The sequence below is a fragment of the Colobus angolensis genome, unplaced genomic scaffold (assembly GCF_000951035.1).
Source record: "Colobus angolensis palliatus isolate OR3802 unplaced genomic scaffold, Cang.pa_1.0 Scaffold231, whole genome shotgun sequence".
In the NCBI taxonomy this organism is placed as follows: domain Eukaryota; kingdom Metazoa; phylum Chordata; class Mammalia; order Primates; family Cercopithecidae; genus Colobus; species Colobus angolensis.
In genome coordinates this window covers 1996854-2016048 of record NW_012115500.1, presented here as the reverse complement: position 1 = coordinate 2016048, position 19195 = coordinate 1996854, and the positions used below count along the sequence as shown (strand labels likewise).

Genomic DNA, 19195 nt, shown 5'->3' with positions numbered 1-19195 from the left:
TGGCAGAGTAATTTATTTATCAGAAGTTCTTATTATGTGGTGTCATATTCTGGAATCGACGTTGCTCATTGGTATTAGGTGAAATGTGGGTTAAACTTGTTTGCTTCAAGAAGAGTAACTGTAGTAACAAGAAAAAACTGAGTCTTAATATAGAGTCAGAGAAAATCACTAACCTAGACATAGATGCAGAGTTCATGGGCCCAGTAAGTGGACTTAAGGCCACGACACTGATTTATGTTGAAAGAAGAACAGAAGTGTGGCCAACTTGTGTTCAAAATTTAGACAAAGCTAAAAGCAACAGATGTCCAAACAGCAGAAGATAGGTTTCTTTTGTAGTAAGATTTTATTTTTATTTTATTATTAGTATTTTTTTTTTTATTTTTTTGAGACAGAGTCTTGCTCTGTCACCAGGCTGGAGTGCAGTGGCTCACTGCAAACTCTGCCTCCCAGGTTCAAGCAATTCTCCTACCTCAGCCTCCTGAGAAGCTGGGATCACAGGCACGCACCATCACGCCCAGCTAATATTTGTATTTTTAGTAGAGACAGTTTCACCATGTTGGCCAGGGTGGTCTCAATCTCTTAACATTGTGATCTGCTCGCCTCAGCCTCTCAAAGTGTTGGAATTACAGGAGTGAGCCATCATGCCCAGCTGGAATTAGATTTTATATTCAGAGCTTTAGTGAATCCATGTTGTGGAAGACAGTTTGGAGACATAGTTAAGAAGCAAAGATTGAACTCCTAGTAGCTGATCTGTAGACTCTGCGCTCTGTGTCACTGGGAGCCTGGATATTGTTAGAAGAAAACCCTTGGCCAAATTATATTTAACAGTGTTTAATTGAGCAAAAGAATGGTTCATGAATTGGATAGCTTCCTGAGCTAGAGTAGGCTCAGAGAAACTTCAGCATAGCCCCATCGTGGAAGGATTTATGCACAGAAAAAGGAACATAACATACAGAAAAAGAAAGAGATACAGAAACAGCTAGATTGGTTACAGCTTGACGTTTGCTTTTTTTGGACACAGTTTGAACAACAACTGTTCCCCTTTGGTTGGCCAAAACTTGGTGATTAGCACAAGAGTAGATTACAGCCTGTTTCTACCTCCATTTGGGTTCACTATGTACAGAGAAACCTCTAGGTCAAACGCAAAATAAGGAGGCAACTTCAGGCTAGGCTTGATTGAACAGTATTTAGGGTAGAAATACAAGCTCACATAGTATGGGCTTCAATCAGGACAAATTAGAGTTAGCAGAGAGACAGAATTGAAATTGAACCATCAATTAGTGAACTCACCAAGAGTCATCAACCGAAAGTGCTCACTGAATTTATAGAGTATGGCCAAACATTTTGGTTGGGATTAAGTAGACTTGCTTGTCAGGCTTGGAGGGAAGTGAAAGAAAATAAATTATCTATCTATTCACACACATTGTTGACATGAACTACTTTGCTTCTAGTTGATCATAGATATTATACCCCAATTCTCAATTTAAATATAATTCTACATACTGAGTTTATTTTCAACTACAGAATGAACAGAAGTAAATGTTCTTTTCAAAGTGACATAACTGTTTTAAAACTCATGAAGGATTTTACCAATTTGACAAATAACAAACAAAAATCAAAGGAGACTTTTCTCATTTGTCGAGTAACTTGTTCATCTCCTACCTCTCACTGACAATCGGCTGTGCATGAAAAAATATATTGTTTTCATCACATATTTACTACCCAATCCCCAAATTCCACAATACTTAGCATACTTTACAACTTGTCCACCTCTAGCCTTTCACATGTAAGTAGAAAAAGAAAGTAATTTTTTTGGTTTTTAAGGTATTAAAAAATTGTTCTAAATCGAGGCTTAAACTAGGAACTATGTGCAATGTTAAGTGGTAATTACTAATTTTGTAATTGTTTTAAAGTTCTTGAAGATGAATAATATTTTAAGGTGTTAACTGTAATGTGTCTATTTATATGTAGCATAAATTGTCTTATCTTAAGCCTACTTTTAAGTCATATTTTATTTGGAGATATATAGTATTTAATCATTAATATAATATCAGTTTGCTAATTTATTTTGATTTTCACCTTGCAGTTTTCTAATCATTTTCATATTTACTCACCATATATTTATGGGTTATATATTGTATGAAAAATCAAGAAAAATTTTAAATGTTAATATTGTTCTTGAGTTATTTAAAAATACTAAAAATATGTGAATCTTTATTAAGTCACTAAGTTGGCCTGAAGTTTTACCATCAATGAAAGTTTTTTGTATTACCATATTTCAAGGTTGAAAGCCATCAGGCTAGAGATATAAATACAGGTAAAGTTCTACCCGAAGTTTAAAAATTGATTTTACCTGGGGAAAAGACAATGTTTAGGGCGTAAAATGACTTTAGAGTTAAGCCCTAAATAAGAGATGGGGTTTTGCTATGTAAATGAGTTTGAAAAAAAATATCCTGGGCATAGATTCGAGAGCAAGGCAAAGTGATACAAATTTGTAATATGCATATGAGGAACAGCAGTAATCTCAAGACCATTGTAGGAATTAATATAACCTGGGCTAAGAATGCAGTAAAAGGGCCTTATTTTAAAATTGGACTTGATTCCATGGGGAATTAGGGAGGTGGTGAAAAATTGTAAGTATATAAATAACACTCAAACATATGCTTTAGGAAGAGTAACTCATACAGGAAAATTTTGAAATAGGCAGATTAGGAAGATTCTCAACAATGTAGTGACCTGTATTAGGACCTGGACTAGGGCATTAGTTATGAGATTGGAAGGGAGAGAAATTACGTTAGCACTAATAAAGAAGTAGATTCAGTGGAATTTCATAACTGATGATAAGCTTTGGGAGGAAAGAAAATAAAAATAATTTAATGACAATAGCCTTCTTCAGACTGGCTGCTAGAAGAATATTGTTAATATTCTTAATAACAATGAAAAACAAAAGCGAAAGAATGTGGAGAGGAAAGGCAAGATTAATTTTAGATAAATTTAAGTCAAATGCTAGTAGCACATGAAGGTAGCATCACATAGGTAGTTCTGGAAGTAAAACTAGAGCTCCAGACAACGATAGGCTGGAGATGTATACATGGATGCCCTTTGGCAGGTATCTGCCAAAGGTAATTGTGCTTGTCACAGTGAGATACTGTGGAGGTAATTGAGCTTGTCACAGTGAGATAAGGTAACACTTATATTCACATTTGTTTGGGGAAAGAACAAGGAGAAATATAAAAGCAGACTAAAATAACTTCAGTAACTGCAGAAAAAAAAAACTTTCAATAGAAAGGTGGTGGTCATGGGATTTGTCAGGTACATAATATATTAATAATTTTCAATACAGAATTCTCAGAGGAGTGACACTCAAAAAACCAAAAGAGTGACAAATTGAATGAGGAAAGAGGGAGTGAAGTATATGAGAAATGATGATGAAGATAGTTGGCTGGAAATAAAAAATAGGATAGTAGCTGGTGTTTTTATTTAACCTATATCCATCTCTCTCTCTTTTTTTTTTCTATTATACTTTAAGTTCTGGGGTACCTGTGCAGAACGTGCAGTTTTATTACGTGGGTGTATATGTGCCATGGTGGTTTGCTGAACCCATCAACCTGTCATCTACATTAGGTGTTTCTCCTAATGCTATCCTTCCCTTTGTCCCCCACCCACCGACAGACTCTGGCATGTGATGTTCCCCTCCCTGTGTCCATATGTTCTCACTGTTAAACTCCCACTTATTAGTGAGAACATGAGGTGTTTGGTTTTCTGTTCCTGTGTTAGTTTGCTGAGAATGATGGTTTCCACCTTCATCCATGTCTCTGCAAAGGACATGAACTCATCTTTTTTCTTATGGCTGCATAGTATTCCATGGTGTTCAACCATTGTGGAAGACAGTGTGGCAATTCCTCAAGGATCTAGAACGAGAAATACCATTTGACCCAGCAATCCCATTTCTGGGTATGTATACCTTAAGGATTATAAACCATTCTACTATAAAGACACATGCACACATATGTTTATTGCGGCAATATTCACAATAGCAATGACTTGAAACCAAACCAAATGCCCATCAATGATAGACTGGATAAAGAAAATGTGGCACATATTCATCTCTCTTTTAGTCTCAGAGGTAGTGTTTCTCCTTCTTTTCAAGACCAGTTTCTCCAGTTTTTCCTTCCAAATCAGTTATCCATCCCATTTTCTGGCATCCTCCTCTTTTATTGTTACTGGCATTGTTCCTCATCTTGGAAATGTTTTTTCCCTGATTCAAAATTATTTCTTTTCCTTGATTTACATCTTTTTCTCTCTCTCTGTCTCTCTCTCTGTCTCTCTACCATTTTATCTCCTTCCCATGTTAGCCAGTTTTCTGAATGCTGGAGTCCTAGCGCTGCCTCTGGCCTTCCACAAAGACTAAGCTCCTGCCCCTGCCATGCCACTGAAGCTCCAGCCAGTGCTGATGACATCATCATTGCTAAGCCAACAGAACCCTTCCATCCTCATGTTACTAGATTTCTCATTGCATTTATTACTTTGTCTCTTCTCCGAACTTCTCTGTTGTTGGGTTACCGTGACAGTATAGTCTGCTGGTTCTCTCCATATGGCTGGCCTTTATTTCTGGCTTCTTTGTGTTTTTTCTTTCATCTGTTGCCTGGTAATTGTTGGTGTTCCTCATAATTCATTATTAATCCTCTGAACTTCTCATTCTGTACCATTTTCTTTTGAGATATATCTGCTTTCAAAGTTGAAACTGCCCTATATCATGAAGTATTTTCAATCCTGTGTCCCCGTCTCAGAGTTTTTTATGAATTTCAGGCTCGTATGTTCAACTGCCCAATAAATACCTTCAAATTCACCTTCACAATAGCTAATGCATGCTGGGCTTAATACCTAGGTGATAGGTTGATAGGTGCAGCAAACTACCATAGCACATGTTTACATATGTAACAAACCTGCACTTCCTGCACTTGTACCCCGGAACTTAAAATAAAACTAACAATTAAAAAAAAAATTCCCCTTCACGGCCAGGCACAGTGGCTCATGCCTATAATCCCAGCACTTTGGGAGGCTGAGGCGGGCGGATCACAAGGTCAGGAGATCGAGACCATCCTGGCTAATAACGGTGAAACCTCGTCTCTACTAAAAATACAAAAAATTTAGCCAGGTGTGGTGGTGGGCACCTGTAGTCCCAGCTACTTGGGAGGCTGAGGCAGGAGAATGGCGTGAACCCAGGAGGTGGAGCTTGCAGTGAACCAAGATCACACCACTGCACTCCAGCGTGGGCGACAGAGCAAGACTCCATCTCAAAAAAAAAAAAAAAAAGTTCTCTTCACATTCAACCTTTCTTAATCTAAACTCCTCATTTTCTCTTTCCGACTTACTCTTTCTGTTTCTTGAGCATATTTTCTCTTATTTGTAGCCATTACTACCATACTAATTCAAGGCTTCAGTGTCTTCTACCAGAACAACTGAAATAACCTCATACTGCCCTGATGTTTTTATTTTTATTCCACTAATATTCATGTAGTAGAACATCCCAATAGCCACAATAATTCAGTAAAACCACAAAACTGAATAAACCACTTAAAATTTAATACTCTGTTCCCCAGTTTTCCATAAACTAAAATCCAAGCTTGTTAAAATGGCATATAGCGTGCCTCAAGAACTGGCTCCTATATCCTTTCCAACTTCATCTTTTGACATGCCTTGTTTTCTATGCTACAACAATCCCATAATGCTATGTTCATAATTCCAAGTATATTAGAAGACTGTAGGAAGATTGGAGCAGGAAGTGACAGCCTTGTGAACAGATTAAGTAGTTAACATCACCTGAGAATTGATGAGAAACCTCTCTTTCCTCTTTCCACTATAATATGTATCTGGAGACCAAATTGATGCAATATTTTTTCTTTCATAATTAGTGATTTATTCCAGTGTTTCAGTCAATGACCTCTCCAGGCAGTATCTGTAAAATCTGAATAGATCCTGAACAGTTCTTATATTTCTGGCAGTGTCTTATATCTTTGGAAAAGTAACATTTTATCTTTGGAAATAATAGTTCATCATGCTACAGCTGTAGGTCTACCTCTCGGAAGTAATATGTGTCATATGAGAGACATTTCAAACCACTGCACAATATTTTCTTACCACTTCTCACTTCCTCACCACTATTCTAGCATACTTCTCCTCCAGATAAGTCTCACTTCTCCTTTAAAACTACCTACTAGGCTGGGCACGGTGGCTCACGCCTGTAATCCCAGTGCTTTGGGAGGCCGAGGCAGGTGGATCACCTGAGGTCAGGAGTTCAAGACCATCCTGACGAACATGGTGAAACCCTGTCTCTACCAAAATAATGATGATGATAATAATAATAATAATAATAATAATAAAATAAGTAAATACAAAAAATTAGCCAGGCATGGTGGCGGGCACCTGTAATCCTAGCTACTTGGGAGGCTGAGGTAGGAGAATTGCTTGAACCCAGGAAGCGGAGGTTGCAGTGAGCCAAGATTGTGCCATTGCACTCTAGCCTGGGCAACAAGAGCAAAACTCTATTAAAAAAAAAAAAGTACCTGCTAATACTGCTAATAAAGGGCATACATAAGAGCCTCCATGGGTGATATGGGGAAAAACAGGAGGGATGTCAACTGTATTGGAGAATTGTGTGCTGAAGGAAAATTGTAGGGAAGAACAGTGAAATAAAAGCCTGAAACTACATAAAACCAACGTCCCAGCTCCCAATTTAGCTCAAGAATAGCCCTAATCTGGGCATTACATTCCAAGTGTATTAGCTGCTTTGTTTCCTTTTCATTAGTTTTGATTTCTGAAGTAGTGAAATACTAATCTACCTTTTTTAAGTAAGCTTCTACAAATGTAGAAAAAAGAGAATTTCTTCACTCAGCACTAAAGGATATTCCAGATATCTAGTGGTATAGAAAGAGAAATTGATGATGGTCTTCTTTTGACTCTAGGCAGTTAAAAAATTCACTTACTTAGATGGGCTGTTTATTTCTAATGTTTGCTCTTCATAGAATTAGAATTGATGAATTTTAGATTAGAACCAGAAATGAAAGGATAAACATTTTATGTGAAATGTCATCTTCTCTGTATAGATAATCAGCATTTCCAGTGATCTTTTGTGAGCAACAAAAAACATAGTGCTTTAAAGGACTAGCCTCCTCTATTTAATATGTGTGCCAGGAATTATGAACCTATCACTGGAAAGAAAATTTGGTCTTTATAGGTAAGTCACATTTCAGTTGTTTTCTGAGAGACATTTACTCTTCAGGGGATTCAATTAAAATAACTTAAAAACACATATTTCCTAAACATACTTATAATGATTATTCTGAATAAAAGAATTATGAATAGGAATACCTACCTATGTGGCTCTATTACAGTTACAAATGGTCAACGTTTTATTTCCATGTTGATTTGAGACAGAACATTCATAGAATAGACTCAGGTACCACACATCTTACTAGCCTCTTATAGCGTACATTGTAAAGTGTAGCTCTAATTTGGCTTTCAAAGGTTTCTGCATTTGGTCCTATTCTCTATTTTTAGACTATCCCTTATCTCCTCTCTGGAAATCCTCTGCTCCAACTACACTCCTCTAGGAACATCTAAGCCTTTCCCACTCCTTTGCTTTTCCTCATGTATCATTGGCTACACTAAAAATCTCCTTTTCCAGGAAAACCACTAACATTGAAACTGATCTCTTTTCTCTCTCAACTGAAAATATTTATTATCAAGACATATCTTTTGTCAAGTGATACATCTAATCACAAAACAAATATATATTAATTAATTATGTTAGGAACAATGCTAGGTGCTATGGTAAATGTAAGTAATACGTTTCTAAGTATTCTATAAGTCAAAGAAAAAAAGTGGAATTTTGGAGATCTAATGAACAAATGTATGATAAAATTTATATGCTTTTAGAAACATTCATCAGAAAAGAAAAAAGGATGAATAACAGATAGCTAAGAAGTCAATATTTTTTAATTCATAAAATTAAACCCAAGGAAAGTAGAAGGAAGAGAAATAAATGAAAGAGCAGAAGCTATTAATTTAGAAATCAAGTAGTACAACAGGAAAAGTCAAAATATTATCAATAAAATACAATAAAAATTGTGAATGCTTATGAAAATATATTAAGAAAAAAAGAGAAGGTACAAAATATCAATATCGGAAATAAAAAGGGATCATCATTACAGATTCTATAGATCATAAGCAAATAAAAAGATTTTCTAATAAACATTTTAATAAAATTAAAATTTTAAATATATAATTGTAATTCTGTTCCCCTCCCTCAATTTTAGCCAGATGGTTTCACTGGTGATTTATTTCAAACATTTATGAAAAAATTAGCACCAATCTTACATCAAATTTTCCAGAGGATAGAAAAAGAGGTAATATTCTCTCATTATATGGGGTGAGAATTACTTTAATACCAAAACTTAATTAGAGCAACAACTATATATATATATGTATATAAATTTCTTGTGAACCTAGAGGCATAGGTCTAAACAAAACATTAGCAGATTAAGTCTGCTAGTACGTATGAAAGATAAAATGCAGTCAGGTTGGTTTAATCTCAGAAATGCAAGCTCAAAAAATTAAAATACACACAAATTGATGTAATTAGCCACAATAAAAGGAAACTATATTCAGCATAGTAGATGCATTTGATATAATTCATCACCAGAGTAGAAACTTACTTAATCTGATAAACCATCTGCAAAAACCATTAGCAAGCATCATACCTAATGGAAGAAATTAAAGATTTTCCCTCTGCTAATCAAAACAAAATAAGGATGTTTGTGATCACCACTTCTATCACACACCATAGTGGGTTATCCATCCAGTGCAGTAAGATGAGAAAAAGATGTCATAAGTATGCAAATAGAGAAGTAAGAAGTAAAACACATTATTCACAAATGATATGATTATCCCCTTAAAAAATTCAAAGCAATCTATAGAGAAAAATTGCTACAACTGAGTGACTAGCAAGTTTTCTGCATAAACTGTCAAATGAAACATAACTTTGCTTTAGAAATAAAGAGCAAAACTTTGGAAAATAAAGTGAAAGATGACTACAATGCTGTTCTAATATGATAGCATCAAATCCATAAAATACCTTGAAATAAATGTAACAAATTATATATAACATTCTGGAAGATCTCTTACATTTTAACACATTTGTGAAATTAAGGAATACAAAACTCAATGGAGGGATATTTTATGTTCACCAATCAGAAGACTTGATTTTGTAAAGTTATCAATTCTCAGATTGATCTATGGATTCATCATAATCCCAGTCAAAATCCTAGCAGATTTCTTGTGGTTGCTATTGTTTTATTTAAATTGATAAGCTGACTCGATTTTCATATGAAAAAGCAAATGTCTAAGAATAGCCAAGACAATCCTGGACAAGATCAAACTGGAAGGTTTGTAGAAGTAGATATTAAGAATTATCGTAAACCTACAGAAGTAATTAAGACTGAGTGGTATCAGTAAGGAAAAAAGTGAACTTTTATCTCATATCATACACAAATAATAATTCAGTGGATTGGATTTCTAAATTTAAATGATTAAAATTTATAATTCTACCAGGAAAAAAATGTGGAAAATGTAAAATATAACCATAGTGGAGGCAAATCCTTTTAAATAGAATACAAAAAGCATTAGTGACAAAGGAAAGATTGACAAATTGAATTTAATTACCATTAAAACTCCTGTTAATGTAAACCAGAGAGAAAAAATGTAAGTGGAAAAAGACATTTACAGTGTACATATACGTGTGTGTGTGTGTGTGTGTGTGTGTGTATATATATATATCTTTAAAAAGACTCATTTAGAATGTTACAAATGCATACAAATCAATTTAAAAAACATAAAGAAATTAGGCAATAATCTAAAGAGGCACTCCACAGAAGAGGTTTTCTAAATGCCAATAAGTATATGAGAAACATGTGGCATTATTAGGTATCAGGAAAGACTGAAATTAAAGCCAACATATGATACTACTACATAGAAAGACTGATATTTTTTTAAGAGACAATATTAGGACTTGTGCAATTTAAAAGAAAATTATTTATTTTATTTTATTTTATTTTACTTTATTTTATTTTATTGTTACAGTGTAAGGGAAAGATATGAATGAAATTAGCACATCCTTTCCCTACTTGGATCTCTTGTGCTTCCAGAATCTTATTGCTAGTGTCTGAAATTCTGGAGAAGTTTTAGCCATTATCTCTTCAAATATCACTTCTTCCTCACACTCTCTAATCTTTCATTTTATAAGTTCAATTGGATGTATGTTAAGATGAATTATGTCTTCTCTAGGTCTGTTAACCTCTTGTGTATTTTCCATCTTTTTGTTTCTCTGGGGTGAATTCCAGGCTATTTCTTCAGATACGTATTTTCACATTGTGCTTTACTCCTTACCTACGTCTAACTCATCTATGAACAATGTTAATGTTATTTTTGTGGAAATTTTCTTTATTTTTCGAATTTAATTTGCCTTTTAAAGAAAACGTATTACAGCCCTAGAATAAGATTGGATGAATAAATAGGAGTTAGCTTGTAAAAGTGAGATGATTGTGTTTTAGGCAGAAGTACATAAAATAATAACAGCTTGTATTTACTGAGTTATGTGGCTGCCACTGGGCTGATTTTCTTAAATTGTTTTCACATAGACCTTAAAACAGCCCTTGTAGCACTATCTGTGTTATTAACATACAGAGTAAGGCTCAAGGTAAAATAATGTGCACTCATTTTTGCAGCAATTCAGTGGTAAAACTGGACTGTACGCTCTAAAACATTCATTGCTCCTTCTTCTAGGACACATAATCCATTAGAATAACCAGAATTGTGGTTGCCCTTCAAGGGAATTTGATAATTCCAGGCTAAACTGCATAGTTCTTTTCTGGTAATAAATCAGTTCTGGAAAGTCATCTCAGGAGTATCTTGGGACTTGTGCCTTTATTTCAGCATTAAAGGCCAACTTGCTTAATCCTTCCCACCGTCCTAACCCTAATACTGACTATAATCTTACGAAAACAGGAAAATAAAGAACATAGCATTCATTGGCATTTACCCTATAATACCTTGTGTTATATAAGATTTCTCTACAGGTGTGATTTGTGAGATTCATACATATCTATTTGTTTTTTAGTTTAACATCTTCCTTGCTTCACAGTCATATGGTTTGCTTTATTTTGGGGTCATAATTGGGTAAAATAATAGGTTACTTTCCTGGAAATATAGGATATTTTTTCTAACCAGTGCATATTCAATTTTTTGGATATCTTTTTGTTTTAACAGATATAATTAAAGGTGAAATTCACCTCCTTTTCTCCCTCTCTCCCTCTCTCCCTCCTTCCTTCTTTCTTTCTTAATTACATTGACTTTTTTGAAAGATCAGGACAGTTACCTTGTAGACATTTTGGATTGGTCTGATTATTTCTTCACAATATGGTTTAACATGTTCTGTACATCCTGTATTTGATTCAACTGAAAGCTAAATCTGGCTTAGCAAATTTTCAGTTGGATACTTTGGAAATAATACTTTAGAGATGATACTGTATATGCCACATGGCACCTCATCGGGAGCACAAGATGTCTGGATGTCCTGATATGAATGAATGTTTCTAAGTTTCATCGATGGGTTAGGTTGGCTACAGACACATTTCTTCATTTTAAAGCTGTGTTTTTTCCTCTTGCAGTTCTATGTGGGATGATACTTGGGTGCAATAGCAGTAATCAGTTCCTCATCAATCTTTCATCTAATGGTTGCTAATGAACTCTGAATATTTTCTTGAATTAGTTCTTTCTATGGGGTGCACCAATTCTGAGTGAATAATTTGTACTGTTCTACTCTTCGACTGTCAACTACTGTAAATAGGTAAACAGTGAATACTTCACTGAGAGCAAAACATCTTAGAGAAAGGCTATGGCACCCAGATAATCCTTTTTGGGTTACTGATGATTTGGGATGTTTTCATTTAATATTTAAATGAATCTAAAGCATGACTACACTATTCTTTCAGCTGATTAAACCATGTTAAGTGTGAATTTAAAGGAGCATCTAGTTGACATTTACAAGACACTAAGTGACTCCAGCAATAACCTGGAATGTAAGTAGATTAATCATAGTCCTGTCAAGTGGGATTCTATGTAGAGCTTGTTTATCAAAGTGGAGTGTAAAGGAATAAATTAGATACAATTGTAGAAATGTAGGCAGAAGAATGCAAAGGGTTGTCACTTTTTTTTTTCTAATTCTTTAGATATAAAATCTGGTTTCAATTGCATTATTAAAGAAATGAGAAATGTTTAAGAAGCTTCAAAATAACTTGTGTAAAAGAAAAATTTCGTATCGAAAGAACTCCAAATTTTTTTTTTTGAACAGAAGCAGTATTTCTGTCTGGAACTCTGCTTTCAACCTTATCTTTGTTTTGCAGCTGTACCTGGAAAGAAGGAAGAGAAAACAACCAAGACAGTGGAGCAAGGTAAAAAAAAATGAAGGAGGTTGACGTTATCTTCTTTAGAAAGACAACAGCATGCGGAGGAAAGCACTGGATTCAGACAGGCGGAAGACAATAACCTTTAAGTCTATTGCTCTTTATCACTGTCCTTGCATGTTTTTCTGTGCCAGGGAGAATGTGAGACAGCAATCTGGGTTGGTCTTTCTTTTGTGTAACTAAACTTTGAATATCAGTTTCGAACAGGAAAACTCCACAAACTGCTTAATTACATCAGGAGACATGCTGAAGATTGTTGGGAATAAGACAATGATCCAGGGGAACTGGTAGACATATTCCTATTTGATTTGTGGTTTTAACACCACCTTACTGATCATAATTTGAAAAATAAAGATGGCCCAGTCCTATATATACAACAACTATTTCTATTGCTTGAAAAAATAATATGTAAAAGTTAGAACGAAGAAAACAACAGCAAAAGTAAGTTGAGTATATTATGGTATATGACATATTATGATTTCAACTATTCATTCTCCCAAGAGCTCTGAAATTTCAGTGTTACAAAATATAATGATATAAAATAGTTAATGCATTTTCTTTGTATTTGTGTAGCTATACCATATGCTACAGTACACTAAACTTAAAACATTTAAAGTGGTATGGTTTCTCTTAGAGCTCAAGTGTGCTAATAGTTTTAATTGTTGTTCCCTCATGTCTTTGCTTTTATATAATACTATATTTATTATAATAAATTAAATTAGAACTTGCAATAATTTTGGCAAGAACAAACTCTAAATGATTTCTCCTTCAAATTTGAGATACGATTAAATTTATGAAATCCTAATATCAGAAGTTAAGAACTTTTGACATAAATATATCAAGAAAATCCTTCAGTCCCTCACATGTCAAATAAATAAACTAAAGTTAAGAATTCAGTTAAGTAAAAAGATGGGTTAAGAATTTATTTCCTTGGGCTTTTCAAAATAAAATCCCATTATAATTGCATGGAAAATGTTTTCCAATTTATTTTGGCTTCTGGGGACTCTGAAATTTTACAATTCAGTAGATGTTTCTGTCAGTTTCTTTCTGAAGAAGAGTGGAATTTTAGTTTCTGAAATATGAAGTGGGAACACTGCATCCTAATTTCAGTGTGTTCAGTTATATACGTTTCTGAGTCTAAATTTATTCTTTAAAAAATAAAGATAATTATCCCTGACCTGCCTATCTGACAAGATGTTGTACAGGTCAAACATGAAAACATATGTGAAAGGATATTAAAATTTATAAACTTCTAGATAAGCATGTAACACATACTTAGGCATTTGTTCTTATAAAATCAATTTCAACACAGATGACATAAATTATCAAACTACTTTGATTTCATTGAGTTTATAGCTTTCCCCCTCTAGTATAAACGTGCTGATTACTCATGACATTCATAGGTTGTTTTCATAGCCACAATATATCAAAAGAAAATTGACTAGAATATGAAACACCCACACTGATAATAGTACCGAACGAACAACTGATTTGAAAACAGATTGTTTCTTTCTTCTTATCATCACATTGGTGTCAGTTTCATTAATTCTATAATGTCTCATCTAGTGGACAAGAGACTGGAAATGGTTCATAAAGATATGATCTTACTCCCTCAGATGATTTTATAATTTTGTCTACTAAAATCTTTTATCTTATCAAAGCTTAGGCTCTTGCATTGTGTGAAAATGATGAGGTTCTTTCAGTGGCTATTTTTATATTGACTTAGTAAATCATTTCAATTTTAAATATTGTATAACAATGGCCTCATAATTTTCAACCATAACAATCATAGGAAATAATATATTTGGATATTTTGCATTTTTTATGATAGTATATCTATTACTAATAACTGATATGAAAAATAGATATTTTGTGCCTTTAATGAAGCAATATGAGAAGTGATAAATAATGACATTCTATAAATTTTCTCATATTATTCTAATAGTTATGCATAATGGTTTAAGACTTGTATACTTTGCTTTGTTACATAGTTTTTAGTTATCTTCAGAAGTATAAATAATCTATTACTAGTTTATAATTCATTGAAATACAGTTAAATCTTCTTTAAAGATTTATTTTTATTTATTTGTTTGAACATGTGCACTTTATTTAGAAAAATTATATGATTTTTGTAACTCTTAATGGAGTTTAAGTACACTTTGTGATCTAAGTATAATTGTGCATATTGAATCTCTGGACTTAAATACTTATGGATATTCCAGTATCTCAAAATTAAGTTGAAAGTTTTACTACACAATAGTGTAGTATTCAATTCTCTTAACAATTAAAAGTCACTTCAAAAGTCAATTAAGTAGAAACAGGACAAAAAATATTTTTGGGAAATTAAATAAAATTTGTCTACTAACCATCAAGAATAAATTTTAACATAATTAGTAAACATTTTATTAAGTGTAAAGTTGGCGCCTGTTGATCATAAATGTATCAGAGTTCACTATAATAAAAGATTCAACTTTGCCTTAAATTAAGGAATGTTTCAAAATTCATAAATAGGCTAATTTGTGTCCACTTGAAGAGTTTCTTTCTTTGCTTTTGATGCTATTCTGTAAACAATGGTTCCCTATGTAATTGTAATAGTGTTTTACATTGCCACAACACCAGGCAAAACCCAAGTGCTATTGCAAGCTTTGAAATCTGTCACCGTCCTCATCCACCTTATCAGATTCTTCTCTTCTTTGTGTATGCACTGGTCCTTTTGAAATCTGTGATGTGTACTGATTGTAGATTTATTCCATACTTTCAAGTGAATGTTAATAATATCTAAGAGTAATGATTTCCCTGAGAAAATTTTATCCATTTGAATATAATGAATGTTCATATTTCTTGGTGTATCAAAGTTATAACAAAAGAGGGAAATAATTTTTCATTTAAAATCAATGAAGTAAAACAAGATTTAGTTAACACAATTGTATTTAATTATTTGCTTAATATGTATTATAAAATAACTTATTTGCACATGTTGACTAAGTCATGCTGTTGACCCTCAATAAATGTTAAATTATAATAACAATATTATAGATTCCTGTGAATTCTAAACTTTTTGAAAATACTTTGTGCTTCGGTTGTTTAATATTTATTGAGCGCCCACAACTGGCTAGGCGCTGGGGAATGGGTATGAGGGGTATGGCATGGGCTTTGGAGAGAAGATAGTCTATATGAAGGCAATGCATGAAAATGAGCATACTCTCCTTGTTCATGTAGTTTATATATTTTCAAGGGAACCATTAGCAATTCAGTTCTCCACTCCACTGTCTCACTTACTCACATAATACATTTTACTTCTTCTTACACTTATTTTACTTAATATTATGAAAACAATTTATTCTTATAATTATTTTATCTCATTAATCGGAAATTACTTTCTAGTCCCTCCTTTTTTTTTTAGACAGAGTCTCACTCTATTGCCCAGGCGGCTGGAGTACAGTGGCACGATCTTGGCTCATTGCAAGCTCCACCTCCCTGGTTCACGCCATTCTCCTGCCTCAGCCTCCCAAGTTAGCTGGGACTACAGGTGCCTGCCACCTTGCCCAGCTAATTTTTTGTATTTTTAGTAGAGACCGGCTTTCACCGTGTTAGCCAGGATGGTCTCGATCTCCTGACCTCATGATCCGCCCGCCTTGGCCTCCCAAAGTGCTGGGATTACAGGCGTGAGCCACTGCGCCCGGCCTAGTCCCTCCTGTCTTAACTCTTTCCTCCCACTCACCCTATTCCTTTAATAAGAGACAGATCTAAATCCTACTTATCACAGCAGAATAATACATATTCAATGGAAGTTTGTATTGTTACATTAATTTCTTATAGAGGTCTACTTGCTGCCATGCAACATTTGATTCATGTGATTCAGACATTGGTAGGATAGCCATTCAACACTAAAGAGAATTTCAGGCCCCCAAAATGGGCAATGTGTGTCAACGATATTTGTGAGGGAATGATCAACTTTATGTGTCCCTTTGACATTATAGACAAGATTATATAAAATAAATTATAAATGCATTATAATGTTCACCATACGATACAGCAATAAAACAGTTTTTGAGTTTAAGAAGATTATTGAGCTGCTGTTTTCGTTTTTTATCTATTAATATTTACTTTCACTCTTACTATTATGCTGAAGCTGCAGTGGGTTATATCTCTTTTTCCCTTAAGAATTTTTAATAGAAAGTATGTTACAAGCTGCTACATTACCAAGTTGAGTGGCAGAGCAAAGATTGTTTCCTGAGAAATTTTGTTTCCTTTTTATTTTTTTTTCTTTTATTCACAGATTGGCTTTTCACTAAAGGCCTATTTATGAAAAGAAAAATGGATTGGTATACACTATCGTAAATAAAGTTCCTTACCATCAATTGCTGTTCCAGATCCTGGAACAAATTAATGAAGTTTAAGTTTCATACTCAATTAAATTGCAGAAATAATCTGAAACCATCGGCCCGGTGTAAAAACGCATTGTTACTGTATTCTCATTGTAAATTAAGTCACACATTTCAGGTCAAGTAATTTTAGTAATGAAAATGAACGTTTTATCAATATTCTACACATTTACCTGCATCTTAGTGACTATTATTGCCCCAATTTTTATAGACCGATGATATAGCACAAGCTAGTTGTGAAGCAATGCTTTAAAAATCAAAATTTAACTCAGATCTTGGAATGGCAAAATAGTAGTTAAAAAGTTTTTCGGCCGGGCGCAGTGGCTCATGCCTGTAATCCCAGCACTTTGGGAGGCCGAGTTGGGCGGATCACGAGGTCGGGAGATTGAGACCATCCTGGCTAACACGGTGAAAGTTCGTCTCTACTAAAAATACAAAAAATTAGCTGGGCGTGGTGGCGGGCGCCTGAAGTCCCAGCTACTCGAGAGGCTGAGGTGGGAGAATGGTGTGAACCCAGGAGACAGAGCTTGCAGTGAGCTGAGATCTTGCCACTGCGCTCCATGGAGCCTGGGCGACAGAGTGAAACTTCGTCTTAAAAAAAAAAAAGTTTTTCATCATTATGACCTGAAAATCTGAGTTTTACTTCACTTGATTTTTACACAGAAAGAAAGCGAAAAATTCTTTCCCAGACAAAACATCTACATCCTCATTTCAAGCGTTTATATTACATTCCATGGTCAAAAATTCTTAACTTGGAGTTAGTACTTACAACTTTGGTCTTCAAGGAAGAAGTAATTGATGATAGCCAGTGGTGATTATAAAATACCTGCTTGAACGATAGGGCACAGAGCTATCTGGAAATAATACTTCAGGCTTAGTTTAGCTCTATCAATAATTAGTTCTGTGATGGGGCCACTTATTTGCTTGCATTGCCTTGTTTTAAATAAGCAAATATTATTGTATTAAGCCATCTCTAAAGGACCTTCCATCTCTAATATTGGGCAATTCTCACTTATAAGACATGTTTTCCATGCTCGAGACATTTCCACATTGCCCCCAATGCTGAAGAACAAGCTGTCTTCTGATTGCAAGTACGATCAATCAACTGGAAAGTCTAGTTTAGATTATAAAATGAAAATATCTTAAAATATTATTTAAATCTAAACGGACTGATAATATTTAAAGTTTTGCTGATATGTTACATTACACTTAAATTGCAAAAATGTCTCAGCAACAAGGCATGCTATCAGATGCCAAATTAGATAACATAAAATGCTTTAAGATTGTAAGCATGAGAATTAGTAACAATAGCACACAGGATGTAGAAATGATGCCCTTGATACATGCACAGAAATACTATAAAAAATGGAACAAAAGAATATACTGTCTCTGGAGTTAGGATAAGGCAGATAACAACTTTATATGACTGGTGGTTTCTGATTTATTTACAACATGGCAATAATTACTTTGTACTGTCAGTCCGTTTTTCACATATTATATTCGGTTAGCAAAATTTTTGCAAATTAATTGATACAATGGAAGGAAAAAAAGTTTGGCTTTAGGATATTTAAATCCTTATCACTGGAAGCATATAAATTTAAATTCCTTAGAGGGTACCACAAGTTCCTTTGCTACCAAGCCTCAGTGTGACTTTGTAGCCAAGGCTCGCTGCCTCATTACCCCACTTTCTCCATTCAAGAATCACATTAACTTTCACACTCCATGGTATGCTTTTTTTTTATGTTTGAAATGCCTTTTTAATTCTTCTTTCATGGCAAATTTTATCAGTTTTTGAATCCATCACAAATGCCAGTGTTTCTGTGAAGTCTTCTTTCATTTTCTCAGGTCGAGTTTGCCAGCCTTTCTGCCGTGCACCCAGAGTTCTGAGCCCTCTATCACTGTATTTAATCTGTCTATGTGGATGCATTACAACACAGTTCGAACTCCGCACAGTCTTCCTTGTTTTTCCAGCTCCCAGTAGAAAATAGACACTCAATAAATACCTATTAAATATAATATGGTTTATATTTTAAAACACAAACTTGTGTCCTCCTTTTATAATATCATTTTCAAGAGAAAGGACTCGAGGGGTCCTGGACTTCTTTATCCACAGGGGAGGCACGCTGTCACTCTGGTAAGCACAACAAAAAGAACAGTTTCTGGTTTGTTGAGAGGGCATTGGCTTTTATTTTACTCCAACCAAACCCTTTTTGAGAGTCTTGGATCTCAATTTTCTTTCTGTGTACATATCCATCGCAAAGATTACAATACAGTTAGTGTGGAGATTTT

The 19195-nt window shown here is 34.2% G+C and overlaps 1 protein-coding gene across 2 annotated transcripts in view; it reads left to right on the top strand.

Annotated features, from left to right (window-relative positions):
* TRDN (triadin) overlaps nt 1–19195 on the top strand; it is a 420523-nt gene that overhangs the window by 264959 nt on the left and 136369 nt on the right. For both annotated transcript variants that reach the window (XM_011944454.1, XM_011944455.1), the window contains exon 21: nt 12462–12509. In XM_011944454.1, coding sequence (XP_011799844.1) covers nt 12462–12509 — 48 coding nt within the window. The remainder of the gene's footprint in view (nt 1–12461; nt 12510–19195) is intronic.